General features: G+C 50.8%; 1 protein-coding gene across 4 annotated transcripts in view; it reads right to left on the reverse strand.

The window, feature by feature from the left end:
- GAK (cyclin G associated kinase) overlaps nt 1-23,888 on the reverse strand; it is a 1,908,861-nt gene that overhangs the window by 1,535,638 nt on the left and 349,335 nt on the right. For all 4 annotated transcript variants that reach the window (XM_086961822.1, XM_086961820.1, XM_086961821.1 and 1 more), the window contains exon 7: nt 1,212-1,301. In XM_086961822.1, coding sequence (XP_086817948.1) covers nt 1,212-1,301 — 90 coding nt within the window. The remainder of the gene's footprint in view (nt 1-1,211; nt 1,302-23,888) is intronic.

Raw genomic sequence — 23,888 nt, forward strand, 5'->3', positions numbered from 1 at the left:
GCATCTTCATCTTCAGGCACCATCGACCTGCGTGACGAAACCTGACAATACTACGCACCTGTACACCCGCTTCCTGTGGGTGAGGTAACTCAGCAACGCCGGTGTTCCTACACTGGTACACACCTCTAGTGTATGTGTCTAAAGTTTTGTCCTTCTAGGTCAGTCGGAAGGTTCCTTAAACAGTAACTTTGTAACTTTTACGCACCATTGACATTGCATTGGTGCATGTGTGTGCTTTAAGCGCTGCACCCGATTCCTGCGGGCTTTTCCCGACTTCAGCATTGCTAGTCCCGATTGGTCCCAGCGATTCCCTAGGCCTAACCACTGTTCGATTGGTATCTCTTATACCACTTTTTTAATATATGGTTTGCGTGGCCCCCCGGCCTCATCCATAATTGTACAACTTTCATATGTTTAACTGTGCTTTTGTTTAAACGCTTGTGCTTCTAGACTCAAAGAGTATAGAGGATTATTCTAGTAATAAATACATATATTTTTATAATATATAACTTGTGTGGTGTCCTTTCATTTGATATTACAGGATTGTGATTGGTAAAACAGCTCGCTTAACACAACCTCTTAAGTTAAGCCTTTAAGGCTGCTTAGTCCATGCTACCATTAGGATAGCTTGTCTAATAAGGTTGACTTACAACCAGACACCATAAGGGTTATTTGGACTGATACAAGGTGCCCCCAGAACTGGAGACATCACATATCAGGCCAACTTCTCACATCGACCATAATGATTTAGGGAGCTCAACAATAAACAAAGGAAAATGTGTAGAGAACCAAACACTCCAGGCTACATCCCAGCCTAGCAAATATGTTTCAAGTCTTCGGCTTAGCAGAAAGCAGAGTTCACACTACAAAATTGAATGACATCCGGAAATAGCAAGAGTAGAGACAAGTCTTTTCAAAGGTCCATTGGAGGACTGACCATATTAGAATGGCTACACAATGGAATTCTACCTTTCTGATAATAAGAACACCACAAACATGGCACAGTGTTCGTCAGTGCATATAGATGTTTGGGCTTGTACAACTCCATCACTAATCATTAATGACTATCTTTCTAAACACAAAAATCTTAAAGTTAGTTGTAGGAGTTAAGTACTGTAAAAATCATTAATGTTCGATTCCACTTTGAGAATTCTCAATGGTTAACATACAGAATTGGTTGAGCCCTATTAAAACAAATCACAAATACTTACCCATATGTCCTGCTTCTCTGTAATTGGGAAATTTGAATACAAATCTATCATTTCTGGAGTCCTATACATTGGTGTAGTGTTCCTTGCAATCTGTAAGAAGAAGACAAGTAGAAATAAGTGTCAAATATTTAATAGAGTTTATTCCAGTGGGAATAAATAAAAGGATGCACGTTTATTCTGAAACAGGATGTTCTTGAGAACAGTATCCAAAAATGTTTTTGATTAAGGTTAGTAATGGGCATCAGGCTACTACAGAGTTGCAATTGCATGAATGTGGCAGCTATAAAACAATAGTTACCCCGAAACCGGTCCCAGGATGATAGTTTCCAGTCCAGGGAGGACCTGGCCTGGCAGTTCGGGCTGGTCTGTTCTCATGAGGCACAGGGTCAAGACTGATTTGCATATGACTGGGTCCAAACTGGGGTGGTGACGTTAGCTAAAGAACGATGATGAAGTCAACCCAGATCTGTGACTGGAGAGGAGGTCTGAAAAGTTTCAGCACTCTGTCAATCATCTCCTTGTGTTTGCATCAAACCATAGCTACCACAATTAGTATAAAGGTTTAAATTACACTATTAGTTTCAGATGCAATTTGAGCAAGGAAGTTCTTCCTTGTGCAACTCACCAGTGATACTCACTGCAAACACCAAAAGGGCACTGGAACAGATGTGAATTTGACAGTAAATTGGGAGCATGACTGATTTAAAAGTGTAGGGTACAAATGTGTTGTTCCTACGTCAAACCTAGCTAATCCAAGTAAATACACAACAAGCATTTTCAATGCAATAGGTCTCGCATTTGCGAGAGTTTAAGCTATTGGCATTGTAAATGACAATGCCTTTTATTTATGTTTTAAAAACCAACATGTATAAATAAAAGGCATTGCCATTTACCATGCTTTGAAATAACACAGTCCGTCATCAGTCACGTTAAAAGACAAAAGCTATGATGAAGAAACATAATAAACCACACTACAGTAGAACCCATATGGACACATAACCACCACCAACAGACAATATATCTCAAAGCCAAACACTAAAGCACCATGAAGTAGACCTTTGAGGCAAGTACCGATCTATACTCAAAGCATACATGAAACGGAGAACTGGATGAGGGACCATTTGACGTACTCCTGATAAGCAAAATATTACCTCATGCTTTATAATTTAAAAAGTCCTACAAGGTGGAATGATACACCAAACAGCCAATAGCATAAGGTGAGAAAGCTATATATCTCTGATCAAAGCAAAGCCCAAGTCAGTACATTTTAAATAATTGTCAACAATAGGTAACACTAGGTAAACATTATAGATGCACTGTCAAGACAGACTGAAACAAGCAAAATTGATCAGTATGCAAATAGGTTTACATTCATAGTGCCATGTTTGTTGGTGTATGTCAGCGGCTTCTCCGGTGTTGTTTATAACTCACTTCGTTTAGGGAATGTCTCTTCAAGACCTTTCATGGGGATTAATAGAGGTCACAGGAGATACACACGTGTTCCCACGGGGGCGGTTTTAATTGGAAAATGGGCTGTGGTTGCTGATGCCATGCTCACGGCCCAGCACTGCCTCCAGCCATCTACACACCTCACTCACACCGACAATAAACAGAGGGAGGAAAGAGAGGCTGGGGTCTGTGTCAGGTCAAGTTTTGAAGATGTACAAGAGTGGAAGATAGCAGCATTTCAATACGGGAGAAGCCCGCTTCCATAAAAATAGAAAAAAGTGTGGAAAAGAACTTGGGGCACATGATTTGGGTCATGTTCTCATAGCACAATGGGTGATTATATCACTTACAGTGCTCCTACTCTGGCTTTAAAGCGGAGTCGTGAGCCTTCACGTGTACGAAGGACGATAGCTGTTTTTTTTTCTGTTCATAGTCGAGCTACTGCAACATTTCGCAGCCTTCAGACACATTCAGCACCAGGGTGCACTTCTTGCCTGCGCACTGTGACGAGTGACGCTGCGGCGGCGCTCCAGTTTAGGAGAGTCGAGTCGAGTCACATGTTACACACATTTATGCGCTAGAGAGATCCCAGCTTCAGTTAACAGCTCGAATGGATCAGGGTAATTGGCTGCGGCAGCGACGGAGGCGCAAACATGCTGCTGAGAAACTTGTGCAAATATTAAGACAAAAGCCACGTCTGCCAACTGTTTGGACCAACTAGCAGCGAGTGAAGGCAGCTTCGGAAAGCTGCTGCAGTGCGAGCAAAAAAGCAGGAAGTTCACGGATGCCACACAGGAGCTGCATTCCGAGGACGCGGGCTCTGCAGATGGCCCGAGATAAGTGTCTGTGATTGTTTGATGTCTTTCACAGATGACTGTGTGTGTGAGGGGCAAAGTCACTTTAAAGTGGCGCTATCTTTAGACAGTGGCGGTATTCCTAAAAGGGGCGTGAACGTTGCACAAGTATCAATAAACAAGCATTTACAAGTGGGGCAGGTACATAACGTGTAGGGAAATTAAAAAACTTACCTCCAGGAGTCGGCTCGGAGTAGGGAGCGGGTCGGGTCTGCGTCCTCACAGGGAGAGCCGTCCGGCTGGTGTGACGAAGGATGTCGAAGAAGAAAAAAAAAACCCCGCCCATGACGTGGGCAAAAAGAGAAAAATTCTACGAAACGCCCACGAATCGCCTCGGACAATGACGGACATATCTCTGTTCCAATGGCTAGCCTCCATTTATGGAGCTAGCCAATGGAACAGAGAGGCGGGACAAAGCCCCATACTGGTAAACAAAAGTTTTCGCCTGGGCGAACGCTGCTGCGCAGCGGATAGCCAGGCGAAACCTAAAAAGGGGTGTGGTAGGGCTGTAATGCGCCCTACTTGGTCCTACTTTAAAAATGTCCTGGCTAGTAGAAAAAAAATGATTTATTAGCTTCAATTGCTGGAAATATTAAAAAGGGGTGTGGTAGGGCTGTAATGCGCCCTACTTGGTCGACATGTTTCATAAGCAGTCCACTACTGCTTACTCATCAGGACCTCTGTTAGTCCCTACTAAAAAAAACTCAGGTAACTCACTAAATGTAGTATGCCTATTGTCCTAAAATAGGGTAGCTAAAATAGGCTACTCTATTTTGTACTAGGGCTTGAGTAGGCCCTTTCAAAAGAAAAAGATGACCCAATGTGGTCTCTAGAAGTAGAGGAGAAAAGGGAAAAAAAGAGAAAAAGAAATAACACATATATAGTCAAAATAATTTTGACATACAGTAATCAGCAGGTAAGTTGTAAACATATTTGACCTGTGGGAAAAACGCGATATATTTTTCTCAGTCTTTTTTCTTTCGTTTCATGCTGTGTTTCGCCCTGGTGCAAAACACAATTTAGTAGTGGGTAATTATTACTCATTTGGTATTGATACATTGTATCATATGATTCGCGTTCCACACACACAAAACACACACTCAATACACTCTTGCTTTTATAGCAACAAATAAATGTTAGATGGGGCGGAAAGAATATAGTGCTGCCGCCTTGGATATTCGCGTTGTTTTGGCAGAGAAATGGCATGCATTTTAGGTAGGTTAGTTATGTTCAGATGATAAGTACAGAATCAGGTATCGCAACATAGTTTTCACCATTAGCACTACCTAAAGAACGTGGAAGTATACGTACATTGGTCAGAAATTAAGCGTTCCCCATGAGCCAGCATCAAGGGTGGTCCTTGAGATCACTGTTGAAAGAAAATTAAACCAGCGCATAGCTGTCAGACTTACGGACGTCTTTTACATAGCCATATTTTTAAGACTTCTGGCTGTAGTCTTACTCACTTCACCGCCGAGGAGATTCGCCTCATTCCTGCCCAAGTGCTGCTCCGTGTGATGGAGGAGCATGACTGGGGCTCTCCTATTTATGTTACGGACTTGCCACGTTGTGAAACAGATCCGCAGAGTCATCTGTAACCCGGAAGTGGTGCCGGTGATCTTCATGCACTAGTGCGCTAACAAAAATAGCCGCATAAGTATTTCTTTCATTTGCCTTGAGCTTTCATGCTTCAAATACTAGTGGGCAAAAACGAAGGTTTTTTTATATACAAAAAACCCAATCATGATGGCATATTATTGTGGCATTTCTGTCCATCTGACTAGGTTTGTTTTCTAATCATCATCAGCCCGGAGGTGATGGTAATAATAACCCGGCACTTGGGTAATTTTAAAAATGGAAAAAAAAATATAGACCGCCAGGATTACGCCTGCTCCCGGCGGCATGAGTCTACCTATTGAGAAGAGGAAGGGATAAGGTGGCAGAGATGGAATATGCTACTTACCAGTATGCATCTGTTCTTGGCATTGGGCTGCTGACATTCATATCTGTGCATAGATCGCCGCCTAGTGTTGGGTCCAGATGATTGCATGTTGTTGTCCTGGAAGAGTCTTCGAAGTATCACGAGATAGGTGGCTTCTCCATTGGACTACAGTGCGCATGGGCATCCTCTCCATCCTCAGATTGTTTTTCGCCATTGTGGCAGAGATGGAGTATAGTACAGTAAGAGATGTCCATGCGAAGAGTGAAAGCTGTGGCTGCGACAGGTACTGGGGAGGTGGGTGGGCGATATGAATGTCAGCAGCCCTACATGCCAAGAACAGATGCATACTGGTAAGTAGCATATTCCGTTCGAGGCATGTGGGCTGCTGAATTCATATCTGTGCATAGAATGTATAGCAGTATCTCCCTTAGCGGTGGCTACCTGGGTCAGTCGCAGCAGTCTGGAAAAGAGTTTTGAGAACAGCCTGACCTACATCAGCTTGCTGTCTTGAATGTACATCTACACAATAGTGTTTTGTAAATGTATGTGTGGTTGTCCATGTGGCTGCTTTACAAATTTCGTGTAAAGGAATATTACCCAGGAAAGCCATGGATGCCCCTAGCTTGCGTGTGGAATGCGCCCAGGGGGAACTGTTAAGGTGCGTTTGGCTTTTAAATAACATATTTGGATGCATTTAACAATCCATCTGGCTATACCTGATTTTTGAAATTGGGTTGCCTTTATGTTGCGGTGAGAAAGCAACAAACAACTGTTTTGTTTTTCGAAATGCCTTAGTTCTGTCTGTATAGTATAGCAGAGCTCGTTTGACATCTAGAGTATGCAAAGCCCTTTCAGCTACTGTCTGTGGATTTTGAAAGAACACTGGCAGTTCGATGGTTTGATTTATGTGGAAATGGGATTCCACCTTTGGCATGAATTTAGGGTTTGTTCTGAAAACTACTCTATTTGCATGCATTTGTGTGTTGAAATTTTTTATTAAGTTTTAGATGAAAATACAGAAATACGTACATTTGTAAATGGGTAATAAAATAAGATATAGATAAATGAATCATAATAAAAGGTATGAAAATAATATGATTATGTAGGAGAGTAGGGTCTGCAATCCTATGATCACCCGGACTTTTTGCTTTTGTTTCACTGGTTTACGACTTTCTCGGGCTGTGGGCCTGCCAATCAGACCCACAGCCTAGCTGTTCTCTCGCTAAATTGATATGTGTACCTTAGGTGCATTACCCAATTGGAACTGGGCCACCCTGTCAGACCCTGTAACTCAGGGCATCGGTGTACCCAGGGCCTAAAGCATGTATTATGCCACCCCTGGATGGCCATCTAAATCTGACACAACTGGCTGCACGACAGCTGGGGCAACGTGGCGTACTCGCCCGTGCTGTAGGTGTAGTATCCCTATACCTAACCTTAAAATGGACACCCGAGTTCCTCTCAGTCACTCCTATGGCAGGCCTTAACAATCCTGAGAGCAGAGTGCATGGAATCGTGTGAATTGGGCTCTGGCACGAGCCGAGCCCGGTTGCAGCTTGCGGAACCAAGACCCAATGGCTGTTCCATGATAACGCGTATCATATCGGTAATTTCGGTATCGCGTTATCAAGACATGTCGAGTAAGGTGTCATACGAATCGGGGTGCTGCCCTCTCACCAACCCTGGCGACGAGGTTAGCATCCCGCCCTTCTAGAGGGACACGACATGTACGTAACTGTGAACCCCGGTTAAAGTTAACTGAAGCCTCAGCTCCACAAAATGGACGCTGCCACCACAGACACGAGTCTGACCTCCTGCTGCTGGGAGTCCTTCCAGCGAGGAGAGCTTGGACAAAGGGTTTCCTGTCGAGGGTGGTGTTCGCACCGTCCCAGACAGGGTTTGTGTATTCTGGGTAGGTAGGGCTTTGCAAGAAGGTGACTGCGGATTGGCACCCCGGTGCTCACAACGCATCTGCCGGCTAGAACCAGTTCCAGGGGCGCGCAGCCCCTGACCTGGGGAAAGTCCAGCAGGGGGAGAGGGGTGTAACTACCCCCCTTCCTGGTCCCACCCTTAGGGCAGGACCTAGTCATGTACCCGCCCCTTTCTTTAGGATAAAGGCCGGAGCGGGGACCCTTCCAAATTAGATCATCTTTGAATCAAGAACACTTTCTACGAAAGGACTTCGAGACTCTTCTCAAGATTTCTCCCTTGTGGCTAAGGAGTAGTCACCCTGCACCAGCGGGCACCATCTAAGAACTCTGCGGTTTGCTGCAAGTCCTTCCTCAAGGATCCGACAGCCCAGCTCGACGAGAACCGGCTTCCCTGGCACCTCTGACCTCTACCCACGTCGTCAGCTCAGCTGAGATCTGTGGGTGCGACGAAACCTCGAGGGACCGGCCATCATCAAAACCTGCACGCTTTCTTAATCAGCACGACCATCGAAGTAATTCTCTGGTGAGTGCTCTGGGGTCCGAGAAGCCCCGACCCTGAGCAGCTCCAGCACCGAAGTGCAGTCTCCCAGCATCTCCACGATCTGCGTGGGGCCCTTCTGCTCGCTGCTCAGCACGTTGTCTGGTCACTAGCCGCTGGCTTGTGCCCTTCTTTGACGACATCCGACAACCAACGCTGCTGGTCTGGTTGCTCCAGACCGGCCCTTGCTCCCTTTTCCGAGAGGAGCACCCCGGACCCTCCTGGTCCGCTCAAGACGCCATTTTAGGCCCACCACGTGGCCCTGAAATCTGCCAAGGCTTGTTGCCCCAATCCTGGGCCCAGCGACGCCGACCGCATCAACCTTCGTGGGACAGCTCGCACCTCCATCCTGGTCGCCGACAACGCCTCCTGGTCCGTGAGACTGCAGAGCCTAGCGTCGCCCACTCACCTAGTCGAGGTGACAGCCATCCGGTGCCTTCCTGGTACCCTCTGACTACTGGCTAGTAGTACGAACTTGGTCCCCTCTGCTTTCAGGTATCAACGATCACTGATCCAGGCTTGGATCACTACGAACTATTCATCACTGGTCGCCGGCCAGCAACTCCTTTTCTTCCGGCTCCTGGCTCGTCAGCGAAGACCCCCGACGCCTGTAAGACTTGTGCAGCCGCAGCCCTCGTGGCTAGGTAACTTCGGCATTTCGGTGCCTGCATAGCCTCCTTACTCTAGGGTCCCGAGTCCCTCGCTTCCGACTTGCCTTATCGGGTCCGCCCGAGACCACTAAACTTTCCGTGCCCTCGGGCACTTGTTTTAATTGTGCACTTGAAGTATTTTCTAAGAGCTTTTGTTCTGTGCTTAGTACCCTGTCCTCATAAAGAGTACAGGGCTGTTGTGATTCTAATAAATAGATTGTTTATTTTCATAATACTAGTGTGGTGTCCTTTCACTTGGTGTTCAAGGGGTATGTGATGGTATAACAGCTGGCTTAACACGCCCTCTAGAGTTTAGCCCGAAGACTGCTCATATCCACGCTACTAGGATAGCTGGTCTAAGGATGACTTACAACCAATCACCATAAGGGTCGTTGGAACGATACATAGTGGTCGCTAGAATAGCGAACCCTGCATATCGGGCCACCTTCTCACAGATTATACATAGGATATAATGGATGTGGGGAGGTAGAAATCGCAAATATGTGTTGAAAGTGTGGTTGACTGTGTTCCACCCTGCTTGTTGATGTAGAATATCGCTGTGGTGTTGTCTGTCTGTACTAACACCTTGTGCTTGTATAGTCTGTAGGAGAGTAGGGTCTGCAATCCTATGATCACCCAGATTTTTTGCTTTTGTTTCACTGGTTTACGACTTTCTCTGGCTGTGGGCCTGCCAATCAGACCCACAGCCTAGCTGTTCTCTCGCTAAATTGACATGTGTACCTTAGGTGCATTACCCAATTGGAACTGGGCCACCTTGTCAGACCCTGTACCTCAGGGCATCGGTGTACCCAGGGCCTACCAGGGGCTAAAGCATGTATTATGCCACCCCTGGATGGCCATCTAAATCTGACACAACTGGTTGCACGACAGCTGGGGCAAGGTGGTGTACTCGCCCTTTGCTTTAGATATAGTATACCTATATCTAACCCTAAAATGGACACCCGAGTTCCTATCAGTCACTCCTATGGCAGGCCTTGACAATCCTGAAGGCAGAGTGCGTGGAATCGTGTGAATTGGCGCTCTGGCACGAGCCGAGCCCGGTTGCAGCTTGCGGAACCAAGTCCCAATGGCTGTTCCATGATAACGCGTACCATATATTGCTAACTTCGGTATCGCGTTATCAAGACATGTCGAGTAAGGTGTCATACGAATCGGGATACTGACCCCTCACCAACACTGGCGACGGGGTTAGCATTCCACCCTTCTAGAGGGACACGACATGTACGTTACTGTGAACCCCGGTTAAAGTTAACTGAAGCACTTCTCGGGGCGTGGCCAAGCAGCATGGCCGACAGGACGTGAGCTCCACCAGCTCCATCCCGAAGACCGTTTAAATCCTGCTATTTCTCCTGCCCGGACCCTCTCGTTTCCGGGAAAGCGTGTCGGAGAGGCGGTGGAAGTCCCGCCGAACCCCTGTGACTGGGGGACCGGACCCGTGGTCGGCAATCCGCCGCGATCTGCGGCCTGGCTGCTCCTGAAGGCGGCGCCGGCGTGCTCCTTCACGCGGCACCGCGGCTTTGGCCTGCTCGCTGGGCCGGACAGCGAAAGAAGTGAGCAGCGACCCCAGCCTGAGTCGGTAACCTGATGCCCGCCGGCTGACTGCTGTGAGATCCTGACCCGGGACCGGGAGACGGCGGTGCCGGAGGGCTGCAGCCCAACTGTAATGCGGTGAGGAGGGGAGAGGGACGGAGGTGTCGGCCATCTTACGCGGCCCCGCTGGGCTGAAGTGCGGAGGGCCCCCCCCCTCCCTGATTGCTAGCGCTGCACGACCGGAAGACGGAGCGCCTTCATCTGGGAGTGGGGGCTGTGGAACCAATCTGCCCTGGGCCCCCCTTGTGGCGCGGAGGTGCGTGTGGGGGCCCTGGTCTGCTGTGATTCTCCCGGGGTCCGACCACTCTGGATCTGCCACTCCTGTGCCCCCTCCCGCTGGCTAGTATCCTGTGCCCTGAGGCAGATCGGGATCCCTGACACTTGTGGGACGCCGGGGGGCTCACGGAGAGGCTGTTGGACCCGTGGACGTACGGCGCCCCTCCCCCGGCTGTCCGCCATTTTGGACTTGGTCTTGGGCGGCCTCCTTGGGATCGGTGGCGGCCGGTAGAGGAGTCTGTCTGTGCCCCGCTCTGCCCTGCTCACTGGTAGAGGTGAACCCGTGATACTGCGCTCTGGTGGCATCTGAACTGTGACCTGCGTTGCCTACTGCGATCTTGGTCTTGTGGACCCGAGCACTGCTTGCCCATTTTCCCTTCGGCGCTGTGGTGGCACGCACTCTACCCTGCTTGGGTGGCTTCAGGGAGGGCCCCGCTGAGAACATTGAACCCTGGTGCAGCAGATATGACAGGCCGGACTGGCCGTGGCCCTAAGGCTACCCAACCCAACACGATCACACAGTATACTACCCCTCGTCTGCCACCGCAGAGGATTACGCGCCAAACTGGCGCTGGAGATGGGGATGGGGAGTCACCGGAGCCGTCCAGGGCGGAACTTCTTAAGGCTATACAGGGTTCGCACACTGCCCTAGAGCGCCAGATTGAGACAGTGTCCGTGGATGTGAACCTTTTGAGGACTGACCTTCGCAAGGTGGCGGATAAAGTCTCGGACGCGGAGGGCAACATCACTCAGCTGCAGGGGGAGGTAGCGTCCCTACAGAAGTCACTCTCTCAGCTTGCCTCTACTACCCGAGCATTGGAGAGACGCGCCGAGGATGCAGAAGGTAGGGCGCGCCAAAGTAACATACGGGTCCTGGGGGTCCCGGAGCGACTGGAGGCAGGGAACCCTGAACGATTCCTGGAGACCTGGATCCGTGAGCATCTCTGTCCGAACGGTTTGTCCAGTGTCTTTATTGTGGAGCGGGCCCACAGAGCCCTGGTGCCCCTTCCGCGTCCTGGGGAGGCCCCTAGAGCCCTCATCGCAAAAATCCTAAACTATAAAGACCGGGACTGCATCCTCAAGGCGGCGAGAGAATCGGGGCCCCACACGATCGAGAACAGTCGCATCTCTATTTACCCCGACTATACCCAGCAGGTGCAGGAGCAAAGCTACGCGACATGCAGCTACAGTATATGCTCTTATACCCCGCTAAGCTCAAGGTGCTCTCCCAGGGCCGGGCACACTTCTTTGAGACGCCGGCAGAGGTATGGGAGTGGCTCGAAATCAGAGGAGATGATCTGCCCCCGGGTGAGAGAGGAGGATCGCGTGAAGTGTGGGGGACCAGGCCGCAGAGACGACAGCGTGGCAGGAGGAATCGCCGTTCTGGATCTCGTGGTCCTCCTGAGACTCGACCCACGGTGGGTCCGGACGGGGCCATACTGATGGAAGACTCGCCGGAAAGGACTGAGTCACGGTTACACGGTGCGGCTGCACCTGATGACATTTTGGTCCCGGATACCCTGCAGGTGACGCCGGTGAACGTGGAGTCTGCGGCCCCAGTGGTCCCGGAAACTGCCTTGCAGACCCTAGACTTGGAATGATCCTGGCCCTGCCTACACTGACCCTGCTGTGCGATTGCTGTTATTGTATGGTTCCTTATTGCCCAGTAGCTCTTTAGATCTCTGCTCGTTCAGAGTGGATGTTGTGAGTGATTCTTCACTGATCGATGCCTTGCATTTGGCGACTGGGTTGCATGTGCACTGAGTGAGGGGGTTGTGAGTGTGAGCTGCTCCTCCCGCATTGCTGACTTAGGGGGGGAGAGGTGTCCGGGTTCGTATACCGGATTCGTTGGGTCTTTCGGGGAGCTGGGGGGGGGGGTGGGTTGGGTTGTTCTGTTGTGTGTGTGTGTGAGTGGAGAGTGTTGAATGGGGTGGCTGTGCACGTCCTGGCACTGGCGGGGGAAGGGCGGGGTGGCGTTTCTAGTTGTTGCTATCCTATTGCTCGTGGGTGGTGGGGTTTCTGGGGTTCCAGTCAATATTTCGTATGTTGGGGTTGTTGGGGGGGCGGGGTTTGGGGTGTGACACTGATGACACTGGCATTTGGCGCATGTTGCTTCTGCTTAGCGGGACGCTTGCTTTGTGCGATGCATTTTTGAACTTCTTTGTGGCGAGGGCCTACTGGCGACAGCCTAGGCTGTGTGTAAACTGTTGCCCGGCTGGGCATGAATGGTGGTCATGGGGTTTAAATTCTTGACGTGGAATGTGCGTGGCCTGGGTACGTGCACTAAGAGACACAGGGTCCTCACCTTCCTAAAACGCCATGGGATTTCAGTTGCTTGTTTACAGGAGACCCACTTGGATGATGATGGTGCGCAGCGACTAGCCAAGAAATGGAGAGGCCAGCTATTTCACTCCTCCTACTCCACATACGCTAGGGGAGTCCTAATCTGGGTGGCCCCTGGGGTTCCATGCGCTGTCCAATATATTGATGCGGATGTGGAAGGCAGGTACATATTGGCGAAACTCAGATTGGACGATAAGGTCCTTCTGGTCTTTAATACGTACGCGCCGAACATTGAGGATACGGCATTTTTCTCCCGTATGCAGGATCAAGTGGCTCCTAGCCTAGACGCGCCCCTCCTTTGGTGCGGGGACTTTAACTGTGTGCTACATCATGAACTGGACCGTAATCCACCCCGAGCGGGAACTAAGCCCCGTATGACGGCGTGTTTGCGGGATGTGATGCATAATATAGGGGCGATCGATGTCTGGCGCGCGTGTCACCCCACACAGAAGCTTTACACTTGTTACTCCCCGACCCACGGCACTCACAGTAGGCTCAATAGAGTGTTGGCGGCCAATCTCCCCTCCTCTCTCACGTTGACGGTCACACACCAGGCTCGATACCTATCGGATCATGCTCCGGTCACGTGCCTGGCGCAATGGCCTGACCGGACGGAACGTCCCCGCTCGTGGAGACTGCCAACTGATCTGCTCCAAGATCAGGTGGCCCGGGATCATGTGGCAACGTCCCTCTCCGATTATCTGGAACTTAACTGGGCGGGGAGTGACTTGTCTTGCTCCACTAAGTGGGAGGCACTAAAAGCGGTCGTCCGCGGTGCGTGTATGGGCCTGATGTACGGGGTCAGGAAACAACTACTATCAGACTTACAGACTGCGGAGGCGGAGCTCTTGCGTGTCCAAGCCCGCCCTGACCCGGACATCTCGGATCAGCGCGTGGAGGGCCTGGCCCTTGGATCGATCCATGATATTCTCACGAGGCTCGATCGCTTTACGCTGGGCCAATATAGACAGAGACTGCATCGAGAGGGGGATAAATCTGGCCGCTTGTTGGCCTGGATACTTCGCCGGGAGTTCACGGCTGAGCGTATAGTAGCCCTGCGGGCGCCCAATGGCGATATGGTCCACTCGGAAGCTGCTGTACTCACGGTTCTGCGGGACCACCTGCGGGCTGTGTATGAGTCTGACCAGTCTATATCTGAGGAGGTCTACCACCCATACCTCGAAAACATTGGCTTGCCGACCCTCCCAGAGGCAGCGGCAAAAGACCTTGATGCCAAACTGACGCTCGGTGAAATCTCTGCGGCGATTGCCGCCCTACCACGAGCCAAAACCCCTGGCGGGGATGGATTCCCTGCAGAGTTTTATCATACGTTCGGGCACACCCTGGCCCCCCTCCTTTTGCAGGTTTACCATGAAGCCTTACGCACAGGTGACCTCCCACCCACCTTGAATCAGGGTGAGGTTTGTATGATCCTGAAACCGGGCGGTGACAGTACAGACCCCGCCTCGTATCGTCCTATCACTTTGATTAACTCAGACGCGAAAATCCTAACCAAACTGTTGGCCAATCGCCTTGCCCCGCACGTAGCTCAGCTCGTCCATCCGGACCAATGTGGCTTTGTTCCTGGTCGCAATACGGCAATGAACCTACGCCGCCTGAACCACGTATTGCACGAGGTCCGGGGGCGAGACACTCCCCATGTGCTGGTCTCCGTTGACCTGGCCAAAGCCTTTGATACAGTGCACTGGGGATACCTGATGCATGTACTTCTTAAGATGGGATTTGGTCCTGGTTTTCGAGAGTGGATACGGATCTTATATAGGACGCCCCGGGCCAGGGTGCGTCTGGGTTCGGCCCGCTCTGATGAGTGGACGTTGGGGAGGGGTACCCGACAGGGCTGCCCATTGTCCCCCCTTTTATTTGCCCTCGCAATTGAGCCCCTGGCCATATCGGCCCGTAAGGAGTTACAGGAATGGGGTATTGTGGTAGGAGACTCTACAAATGTCATCTCCCTTTACGCCGATGACGCGCTTTTCTACCTGACCTCTCCGCTGGAGGCCCTCCCCGCTCAGTTGCACCTCTTGGACCGCTTTGGTGCGGCCTCGGGACTGCGCATAAATGTTAATAAGTCCCTGGTGTTCCCGCTGACTCCTGATGATCTCGTCCCGATACCGGATTCTTACTGTGCGGGCCTCCGATGTGAACGTCTGGCGTTCCGGTACCTGGGTATTCAGGTGGCCGCTTCTGATGAGGCTCTCTTAACCCATAACATGGACAGGATTCTTGTGGCCCTCCGCAAGTCCGTTGTATTCTGGAATACGCTCCCTCTCTCCCTTATGGGCCGTCTAGCAGTTGCCAAAATGGTGATGCTCCCTAGAGTTCTATATGTGCTGCAGAATACCCTATGCCCGTTGCCCCCCCGGGTGTTCCGCACACTGAATTCGCTCCTTACATCTCTTCTCTGGGCGGGTGGTCGCAGCAGAGTTGCGTTGCGTACGGTGACGCAGTGTTGGGATGCGGGAGGCCTTGAGGCCCCGAGATTTGATTTATATTACTATGCTGCACAACTTCTCCCGGCGGCCAGATGGTTTGCTGACACTGAGAACTGGGAGTTGGCAACGTTGGCGGGAGTGGCTTCGGACAGGGTGCTACAGGAAGCACTAATGCAGGGTCGGGGCGCCGACGACGCACTGCCCTATGTCGTCAGGCATACGGCCCGCATTTGGCAGCATTTCGTTGAACGCGTTTTGCGACGTGCGCCATTCCATAGGGAGCTCTCCCTTTGGATCCTGGCCCCAATACTCAAGATGGAGGCGAATATGTCCTTCCGAGAGTGGCGCATGGGCGGTTGCGAGACACTTGCGGATCTCTATCCGGACGACTCGTTTGTGTCATTTGAGAGAGCAGCGGACTCGTTTGGACTGCGTGAGGGCCAGTACCTGCATTATGGATGTCTCCGGGATGTAGCCAGGACGACATGGCCCCAATTCCCAGAGGCGCCCGAGCTCACTAATACTCTGGACATCATCTTGTCCTGTGGCAGAGGTAGGAGACTGATTTCCCTTCTTTACTCGGCGATGCGCAGGGACTCGACTCCCCCATTGATGCCGGCTTGGAGGGCTTGGGAGACGGACCTTGGGATTGACCTGGATCCAGCCCAGAGGAAGCGGATAGGAATGTTGACTCGTAAAGTCTCTTGTAATGCGCGTTTCAAATTGATAAATTTTAATTTCCTCCATCGCACATATATGACACCTGCCTCCCTCCACCGTATCTCCTCGGACAGGAGCCATAATTGCCCGAGGTGTAGAGCTGAACGGGCGGGATTCCTTCACCTGGCCTGGGAATGCCCCCTAGTACATGACTTTTGGGTGGAGGTGGTGGCGCACATTACCCGGATCACACACCTTGCGATCCAACTGGAACCGCTTCACTGTCTGCTGGCGCTAGTGCCCAAACCCAGGAAGAAGGGTCTGTCCTACAAATTACTGCAACTCCTGTTGGTTCTGGCGCGAAGGCGGGTGGCCATTACTTGGATGGGACAGAGGGCGCCTGAAATCTCTAGTTGGTTACGGGACGCTAGGGAATGGGCCCTAGCGGAGGAGACACATATGCAGAGCACACGCAGGGATGGGAAACTCCAGGAGGACTTACTCGCTTGGAGGGCCATGTGTATCGAGGGGATGGAGGAGGATGACTCGGACGCTACTAGCGCGGAGCTGTTTTCCTCCGCTTCCTCGGAGTCTGATGATGGTGGGGAGGGATCCGGGGTGCAGTGTCTTGAGGTGGTGTAGCAGTCCCCTGGGCCATGCCAATGTTCCTTGTTGCGTACACTTGTTGATCATTGTGATTACCATCGACCACATTCTACTATGAGGACCGCTCTGTAGTAGGCCCTCGCCTACCTCTCCTTATGTGATTGCATCAATGCCACAAATGCCATTCATGGGGTTCTTGTTTTTGTTATGTTTTTGTTTGGATTGGTATAGCACCATGTAAGAAAATTGGCGAAGGTATTGATATTGACCAGGGGATTCTGGGAGCACAAGAGCAAATCCCTTCATTGTTTTGCAGGTTTAACGAGGTGCCGCCCTGCCCCCGGGATGTGGGCCGCACCTGGCTGTGTACCTCCTTTCTGGATCTGACCTTCTTGGTCTGAATGTGTTAACTGCTTTTTCATTTGTATAATTTGTGCCTCTTTATTTTCTTCGCCACCAAAAATAAAGTTTAAAAAAAAAAAAAAGTTAACTGAAGCCTCAGCTCCACAAAATGGATGCTGCCACCACAGACACGAGTCTGACCCCCTGCTGCTGGGAGTCCTTCCAGCGAGGAGAGCTTGGACAAAGGGTTTCCTGTCTGGGGCGGTGCTCGCACCATCCCAGACAGGGTTTTGTGTATCCTGGGTAGGCAGGGCTTTACAGGAAGGTGACTGCGGAGTGGCACACCGGTGCTCACTACGCATCTGCCGGCTAGAACCAGTTCCAGGGGCACCCCAGCCCCTGACCTGGGGAAAGTCCGGCATGGGAGAGGGGTGTAACCACCCCCCTTCCTGGTCCCACCCCTAGGGCAGGACCTAGTCGCGTACCCACCCCTTTCTTTAGGATAAAGGCAGGAGCGGGGACCCTTCCAAATTGGATCATCTTTGAATCAAGAAACTACTTTCTACGAAAGGAACTCTCGACTCTTCTCAAGATTTCTCCCTTGTGGCTAAGGAGTAGTCACCCTGCATCCGCAGGCACCATCTAAGAACTCTGCGGTTTGCTGCACGTCCTTCCTCAGGAATCCGACTGCCCAGCTCGACGAGAACCGGCTTCCCTGGCACCTCTGACCTCTACCCACATCGTCAGCTCAGCTGAGATCTGTGGGTGCGACGAGACCTCGAGGGACCGGCCATCTTCAGAACCTGCACGACTTCTAAACCAGCACGACCGCCGAGGGATCCTCTGGTGAGTGCTTCGGGGTCCGAGAAGCCCCGACCCTGAGCAGCTCCAGCACCGAAGTTCAGCCTCCCAGCATCTCCACGATCTGCGTGGGGCCCTTCTGCTTTTTGCTGCTCATTACGTTGTCTGGCTACTAGCCCGCTGGCTTGTGGCCTTCTCGACGACGCCCGACAACAACACTGCTGGTCTGATTGCTCCAGACTGGCCTTTGCTCCCTTCTGAAAGAGGAGCACCCCGGACCCTCCTGGTCCCCTCAAGACGCCATTTTAGGTCCACCACGTGGCCCTGAATTTGCCAAGGGTTGTTGCCCCAATCCTGGGCCCAGCGACGCCGACAGCATCAACCTTCGCGGGACAGCTCGCACCTCCATCCTGGTCGCCGACAACGCCTCCTGGTCCGTGAGACTGCAGAGCCTAGCGTCGCCCACTCACCTAGTCGAGGTGACGATCATCCGGTGCCCTCCTGGTACCCTCTGACTACTGGCTAGTAGTCACGAACTTGGTCCCCTCTGCTTTCAGGTGTCATCCATCTCTGATCCAGTCTTGGATCTCTACGAACTAACTTCACTGGTCGCCGGCCAGCAACTCCTTCCTTCCGGCTCCTGGTTCGTCAGCGAGGACTCCCGACGTCTGTAAAGACTTATGCAGCCGCAGCCCCTGGGCTAAGTAACTTCGGCATTTCGGTGCCCGCATAGCCTCATTATCTAAGGGTCCAGAGTCACTGTCGCTGCCGACTTACCTTATCGGCTTCGCCCGGGAACACTAAACTTTCCGTGCCCTCGGGCATTTGTGTAGATTGTGCACTTGAAGTATTTTCCTAAGAGTTTTGTTGTGTGCTTAGTACCCTGTCCTCATAAAGAGTACAGGGCTGTTGTGATCTAAATAAATACACTGTTTATTTTCATAACACTTGTGTGGTGTCCTTTCACTTGGTATTCAAGGGGTATACGTGATGGTATAACAGCTGGCTTAACACGCCCTCTAGAGTTTAGCCCGAAGACTGCTCGTATCCACGCTACTAGGATAGCTGGTCTAAGGTTGACTTACAACCAATCACCATAAGGGTCGTTTGGACTGATGCATAGTGATCACTAGAATAGTGAGCACTGCATATCAGGCCAACTTCTCACATAGTCTTGTTTGGAAGGCTTTCAGTGCAAGGAAGATTGTCTTCAATTCTAGGTAAGTGATGGCTTGTTGAAGTTGAGTATATTGATGGGAGTGTGTGGAAGGCAATTGGAATTCGTCACTGATTTGAGAGAAAGATTTAAAATTGTTGTCATGAAACAATTGTTCCAAAGAGTGAACACCAGCCTCCTGCCACAGAGGCCATGATAGCATGCGACCATGAACACGATAAGCAGAGTTGGACCATAGAGGAGCTTTAACATGAAGCCGCGGATTAGAATTAAGTAAACGATGACCTCTTTGCCAAGATTTATGCATAGCAGATAATATAGGATTTTTGGGGTCAGAAGAACTGGAACCTCTACCATATAAAAGGGACAAGGCAAGACTAGAAGATAATAAATGACGTTCGAGTGGGGACCCATTGAGGTATGTCTTTAGACTTGGGCAAAAAGAAGGAAAGTTGTGAAAGATGGAGGGCGAGTGAGCAATGCTCAATAGAAGGAAGACCCAAGCGGTCGTACAATTGGTGAGATTTTAATTTGGCCAAGGTAAAACGCGGTTTGACCGTACCCCAAATAAAAAGTTTAACTTTGGAGTCAATGGATCGAAGAATAGTCAGGGGAATGGTTAGAGGAAGCATACCTAGAACATAAAGAAATCGCGGTAGGGTGACCATCTTAACCGTATGAACCCGCCCCCAAAGAGATAGGCCAAGGACTTTCCATTTATCGAAATCTCTCTAGATTCACTATGCTGTGCATATTTCGCGGTCTTGTGGTTGGGTCCGGATTCGTAGTCTTTTCTTTTTTCTTTTTTTTTTTTTGTAGCCCAGGTGGGCGTCGGCGTCATCCCTCCTCGGGTGCATTTCCGGTGACGTCAGCATGCTTCCTGCGGAAGCTCCCACTCTTGGGCGCCATCTTTGGATTCTTTTTTCCGTGTTTCTTTCGTTTCCGAAGTGATGGCAATGTTCTATTTAGGTGAAATTTTTAACCGCTTTGTACTTAAAGTCCTTTCTACTTCTTTTTTTTTTTTTGACCACCTCTTCCCTCTCCAGCCTCATCTTTCTGGCGGAGGTGGGTGGGTTTGCTAGTGAATCCAGAAAGATCTTCAAGCTGCAAAACTACACCGACAGGTAAGAAACTATTCGTTTTGCAGCGTGAATCTTTCTGGATTCACTATGCTGTGCATAGATTTTGTAGCGGTTTCTCATTTCTGTGGCGGCTGGGTGGAAGATGAGCGTTGGTTATTGAATATGTGCTGGAGCACCTTTTGTCCGACTTGTGCTTCCTTGTTCATCTGAATATCCACGCAGTAGTGCTTCGTGAACGTGTGCACCGAAGCCCATGTTGCCGCCAGGCATATGTCTTGTATGGGTGTGTTAGCCAGGAAGGCTATTGTAGCACCCTTTTTCCTAGTGGAGAGGGCACGTGCCCCCTCTGCTAGTTCTTGCCCTGCCCTTTTGTGGCAGAGTTGAATTGTTTGTGCGATCCATCGTGCAATAGTGTTTTTGGTTACTGCCTTGCCCATGAAACTGTTGGCGAATGACACAAAGAACTGTTTTGTTTTCCTGTGTCCCTTTGTCCTCTCAATGTAGTGCATGACCGCCCTTCTGGCGTCTAGGGTGTGCAGAGCTCGCTCTGTGCTAGTGGTTGGTTTTTGGAAAAAACTCGGTATCTGTATGGACTGGTTCATGTGGAATTTGGACACCACCTTTGGCATGAAATGTGGGTCGGTCCTCATCACAACCCTATCATTGTGTATTTGTATGTAGGGTTCCTGTAGCGTTAGTGCTTGAAGCTCGCTTACTCTGCGTAAGGACGTTATTGCAACCAGGAAAGCTGTTTTCATAGTTAGCATTTTTAGTGAGGCCTTGTGAAGTGGTTCAAAGGGCTCCTTCATGAGTTCCGTTAGGACTATGTTCAAGTTCCATGCCGGTGGCGGCACACGCTTGGGTGGTGCGATCCTTTTCGCTCCTTCCAGGAACCTCTTCACAACCTGTGATGTGAAGAAACTCCTGCCCATCTCACCCCTTGTGTAGGCGACTATCGCTGCCAAGTGAACTCTCAAGGAGGACGAGCGGAGGTTCTTTTCCAGTAAGTGTGTCAGGTATTTTAGCACTGTGGAGTCCTTCTTCATTTTATTGTGAAGCCATTCTTTCCTGCACCACATCGTGAATCTTTCCCATTTTGCAACAAAGCACTTCCGTGTGCTGGGCCTTCGTGCCTCCCGAAGGACCCTGAGGGTGCTTTCTGGCAGTCTCAAATGTGCGAACTCTATGTCCTCAGGAGCCATGCCACTAGGCTCAGGCTCTCTGGCTCTGGGTGCAGTACCTCTCCGTTGTGCATGGAGAGCAGGTCTTTTCTCCTGCCGAATCTGTGGGGTGCACTCTGTGTCATCTCCATGACCTGCGAGTACCATGTCTGCCTGGCCCACTGTGGCGCGACCAGTATCAGGGTCATGTTGCTCGCTCTGCACTTGCTCAGTACTCTGTGCATCAGTGGTATCGGGGGAAAAGCGTAAGCAAATGTCCCGGACCAATCTATCCATAGGGCATTCCCCAGGGACCCCTCTTCGGGTTGTCTGGATGCGAAGTTTTGGCATTTTGCATTCTGGCGTGTTGCAAACAGGTCCACTGATGGCGTTCCCCACCTGTTGAACAACCACCTTGTCTCCTGAGCATTGAGCTCCCACTCGTGGGATGCCGATGTCTGTCTGCTGAGCCAGTCTGCTTGAATGTTCTCCTTCCCCGGTAGGTGTATGGCTAGCAGGTCTATCCTGAGGGGGATGGCCCATCTCCATTCACCTGCACCAGTGTTGAAAGCGTGGTTGACTGTGTTTCACCCTGCTTGTTGATGTAGAACATCGCTGTGGTGTTGTCTGTCTGTACTAACACCTTGTGCTTGTATAGTCCTGTTTGGAAGGCTTTCAGTGCAAGGAAGATTGTCTTCAATTCTAGGTAATTGATGTGCTTTGTCGCATCTGTTGGTGTCCACAGACCCCTCACTTTGAGTTCCTCCATGTGAGCGCCCCATTACTTCAGGAGATGCGTCTGTGGTGATGGTCACTGTTGGCGTTGGGGGCGTTAGAGGCTTTCCCCTTGTTATGTTCTCCATGGTCCACCATGTCATCTCCTTCTGCACTGCGTGCGTCACAACCACTAGATCCTCCCAACTGCCTGAAGCCTGTGACCATTGTTCCTGGAGCCATTCTTGCATGGGTCTCATATGAAGACGTACATTCGGTACCAGGTGGATGCATGATGCCATCATCCCCAAGATCTTGCTCGCAGTCCTCACTGTCCGAGCTTGTCCCCTCCGGCAGAGGCGAGTTTCCCTCACCAGTGCCCTTGCTCTCTTCTCGCTGGGGAACACCCTGCCCTGTAAGGTGTTGATCTGTGCCCCCAGGAAGATCTTCACTTGTTCCGGCTCCATTGACGATTTCTTCCAATGGATGGAGAACCCCAGGTTTATGAGCGTGCTCGTCACTGTATGTGCGTGTTGCTTGCATTTCTGGGACGAGTTTGCTTTCACCAGCCAGTCGTCCAGGTAAAGGTATACGTGTATTCCCTGCTTTCGTAGGTGCGCTGCGACTGCCTAGAGGCACTTTGTGAAGACCCTCAGTGCTGATTTTAGCCCGAAGGCTAGTGTTGTGAACTGGTAGTGGCTTTCTCCGATCGTGAACCTGAGCATATGCTTGTGCTTTACGTTCATTGGGATGTGCAGGTAGGCGTCTTTGAGGTCTATCGTGACCATGAAGTCTCCGATCTGCAATTGCGGTTGCACCTCTTGCAGGGAGGTCATTTTGAATTTTTGTGTTCTTATGAATTTGTTCAGGAACCTCAGGTCCAGAATGGGTCTCATTGTCTCGTCTACCTTTGATACCAGGAAGTACGTTGAGTATATTCCCTTGTTTCTTTCCTTGAAGGGAACCCGTTCTATGGCCTGCTTTTGTAGGAGTTCTTTTGCTTCTTCCTGAAGCCGCTCTAGCTGCTTGTTTGCTAGTGGCTTTCTCTTTGGTTTCCTGCTTGTTGGCCTCCCTTCCAACTCTATGCAGTATCCGAATTGGATGATGTTGAGGATCCACTTGTCTGATGTGATTTCTCTCCATTCCTGGAGGTAGAATCTTAATCTTCCACCCACTGGTGTTATGTGGTGGTAGGTGTCCAGTTTGTCTTGACCCCTTTGTACGTGCTGCCCCCTGGGATCTTTTCTGTGGGCGGGCACACAGATCTTTTTGAAGTCATTTAGAGGTGGGCTGCTGGCCCCCTCTTTTATGCTGTCCTCGTCCATTTCCTCTCCCTCGAAAGGACTGGCCTCTTGACTGGTACTGCCAAGACTGCTTCTGCTGATTCGGTTGCGCCTGCGAGTCTGCCTGGTGCGTCTGTTGGAAAGCCTGGTGTGATGTACCTGGCAGGTTTCCACCACTTCCGCCGGGCCTCCGTGACTGGGTGCCCCTTTTGTTGCCTCTGAACTGCAATGCTCCCATGGATCTTGCAGTTTCATTGTCCTTTAGTTGACTGAGTTTTTCATCAACTGTTGTTCCGAACAGCGTCTCGCCGTTGAACGGTGTGTTCAAGATGCTGTGTTGCACCTCTGGTTTGAAGCCCGAAACCCTGAGCCAGGCGTGTCTTCTTTCAGTGACACCCATCATCATGAGCCTGCTGGAGGTGTCTGCTCCATCCAGGGCCGTCTTGAGGCAAGAATTTGCCGCATTCTTCCCGTCTTCCACCAGTTTCTCGGCCTTCTGCCTGGCCTCCTGGGGCAGGTCTTTCACCAGCCGTCCCAGCTCCTCCATGATCTGGTACATGTGCCTGTTTATGAGGGCATTGGAATTAGCCATGCGCCATTGGATCGCGGCATTCCGTTCGATCCTTCTTCCCACTAGGTCCATCCTTTTGCTCTCCTTATCAGGTGGTGGTCCAGAAGTAGTGGGCATGTTAGCCCTCTTCCTTGCTGTGGCCGTGATGATGGAGTCCGCTGAGACCGTGCCCTGAATGTAGGCTGGGTCCTTTGAGGAATGCTTGTACTTCTTCTCCGTTCTGGGAGTGACTGC

Source organism: Lissotriton vulgaris, chromosome 3_1 (genome assembly GCF_964263255.1).
Source record: "Lissotriton vulgaris chromosome 3_1, aLisVul1.2, whole genome shotgun sequence".
NCBI lineage: Eukaryota > Metazoa > Chordata > Amphibia > Caudata > Salamandridae > Lissotriton > Lissotriton vulgaris.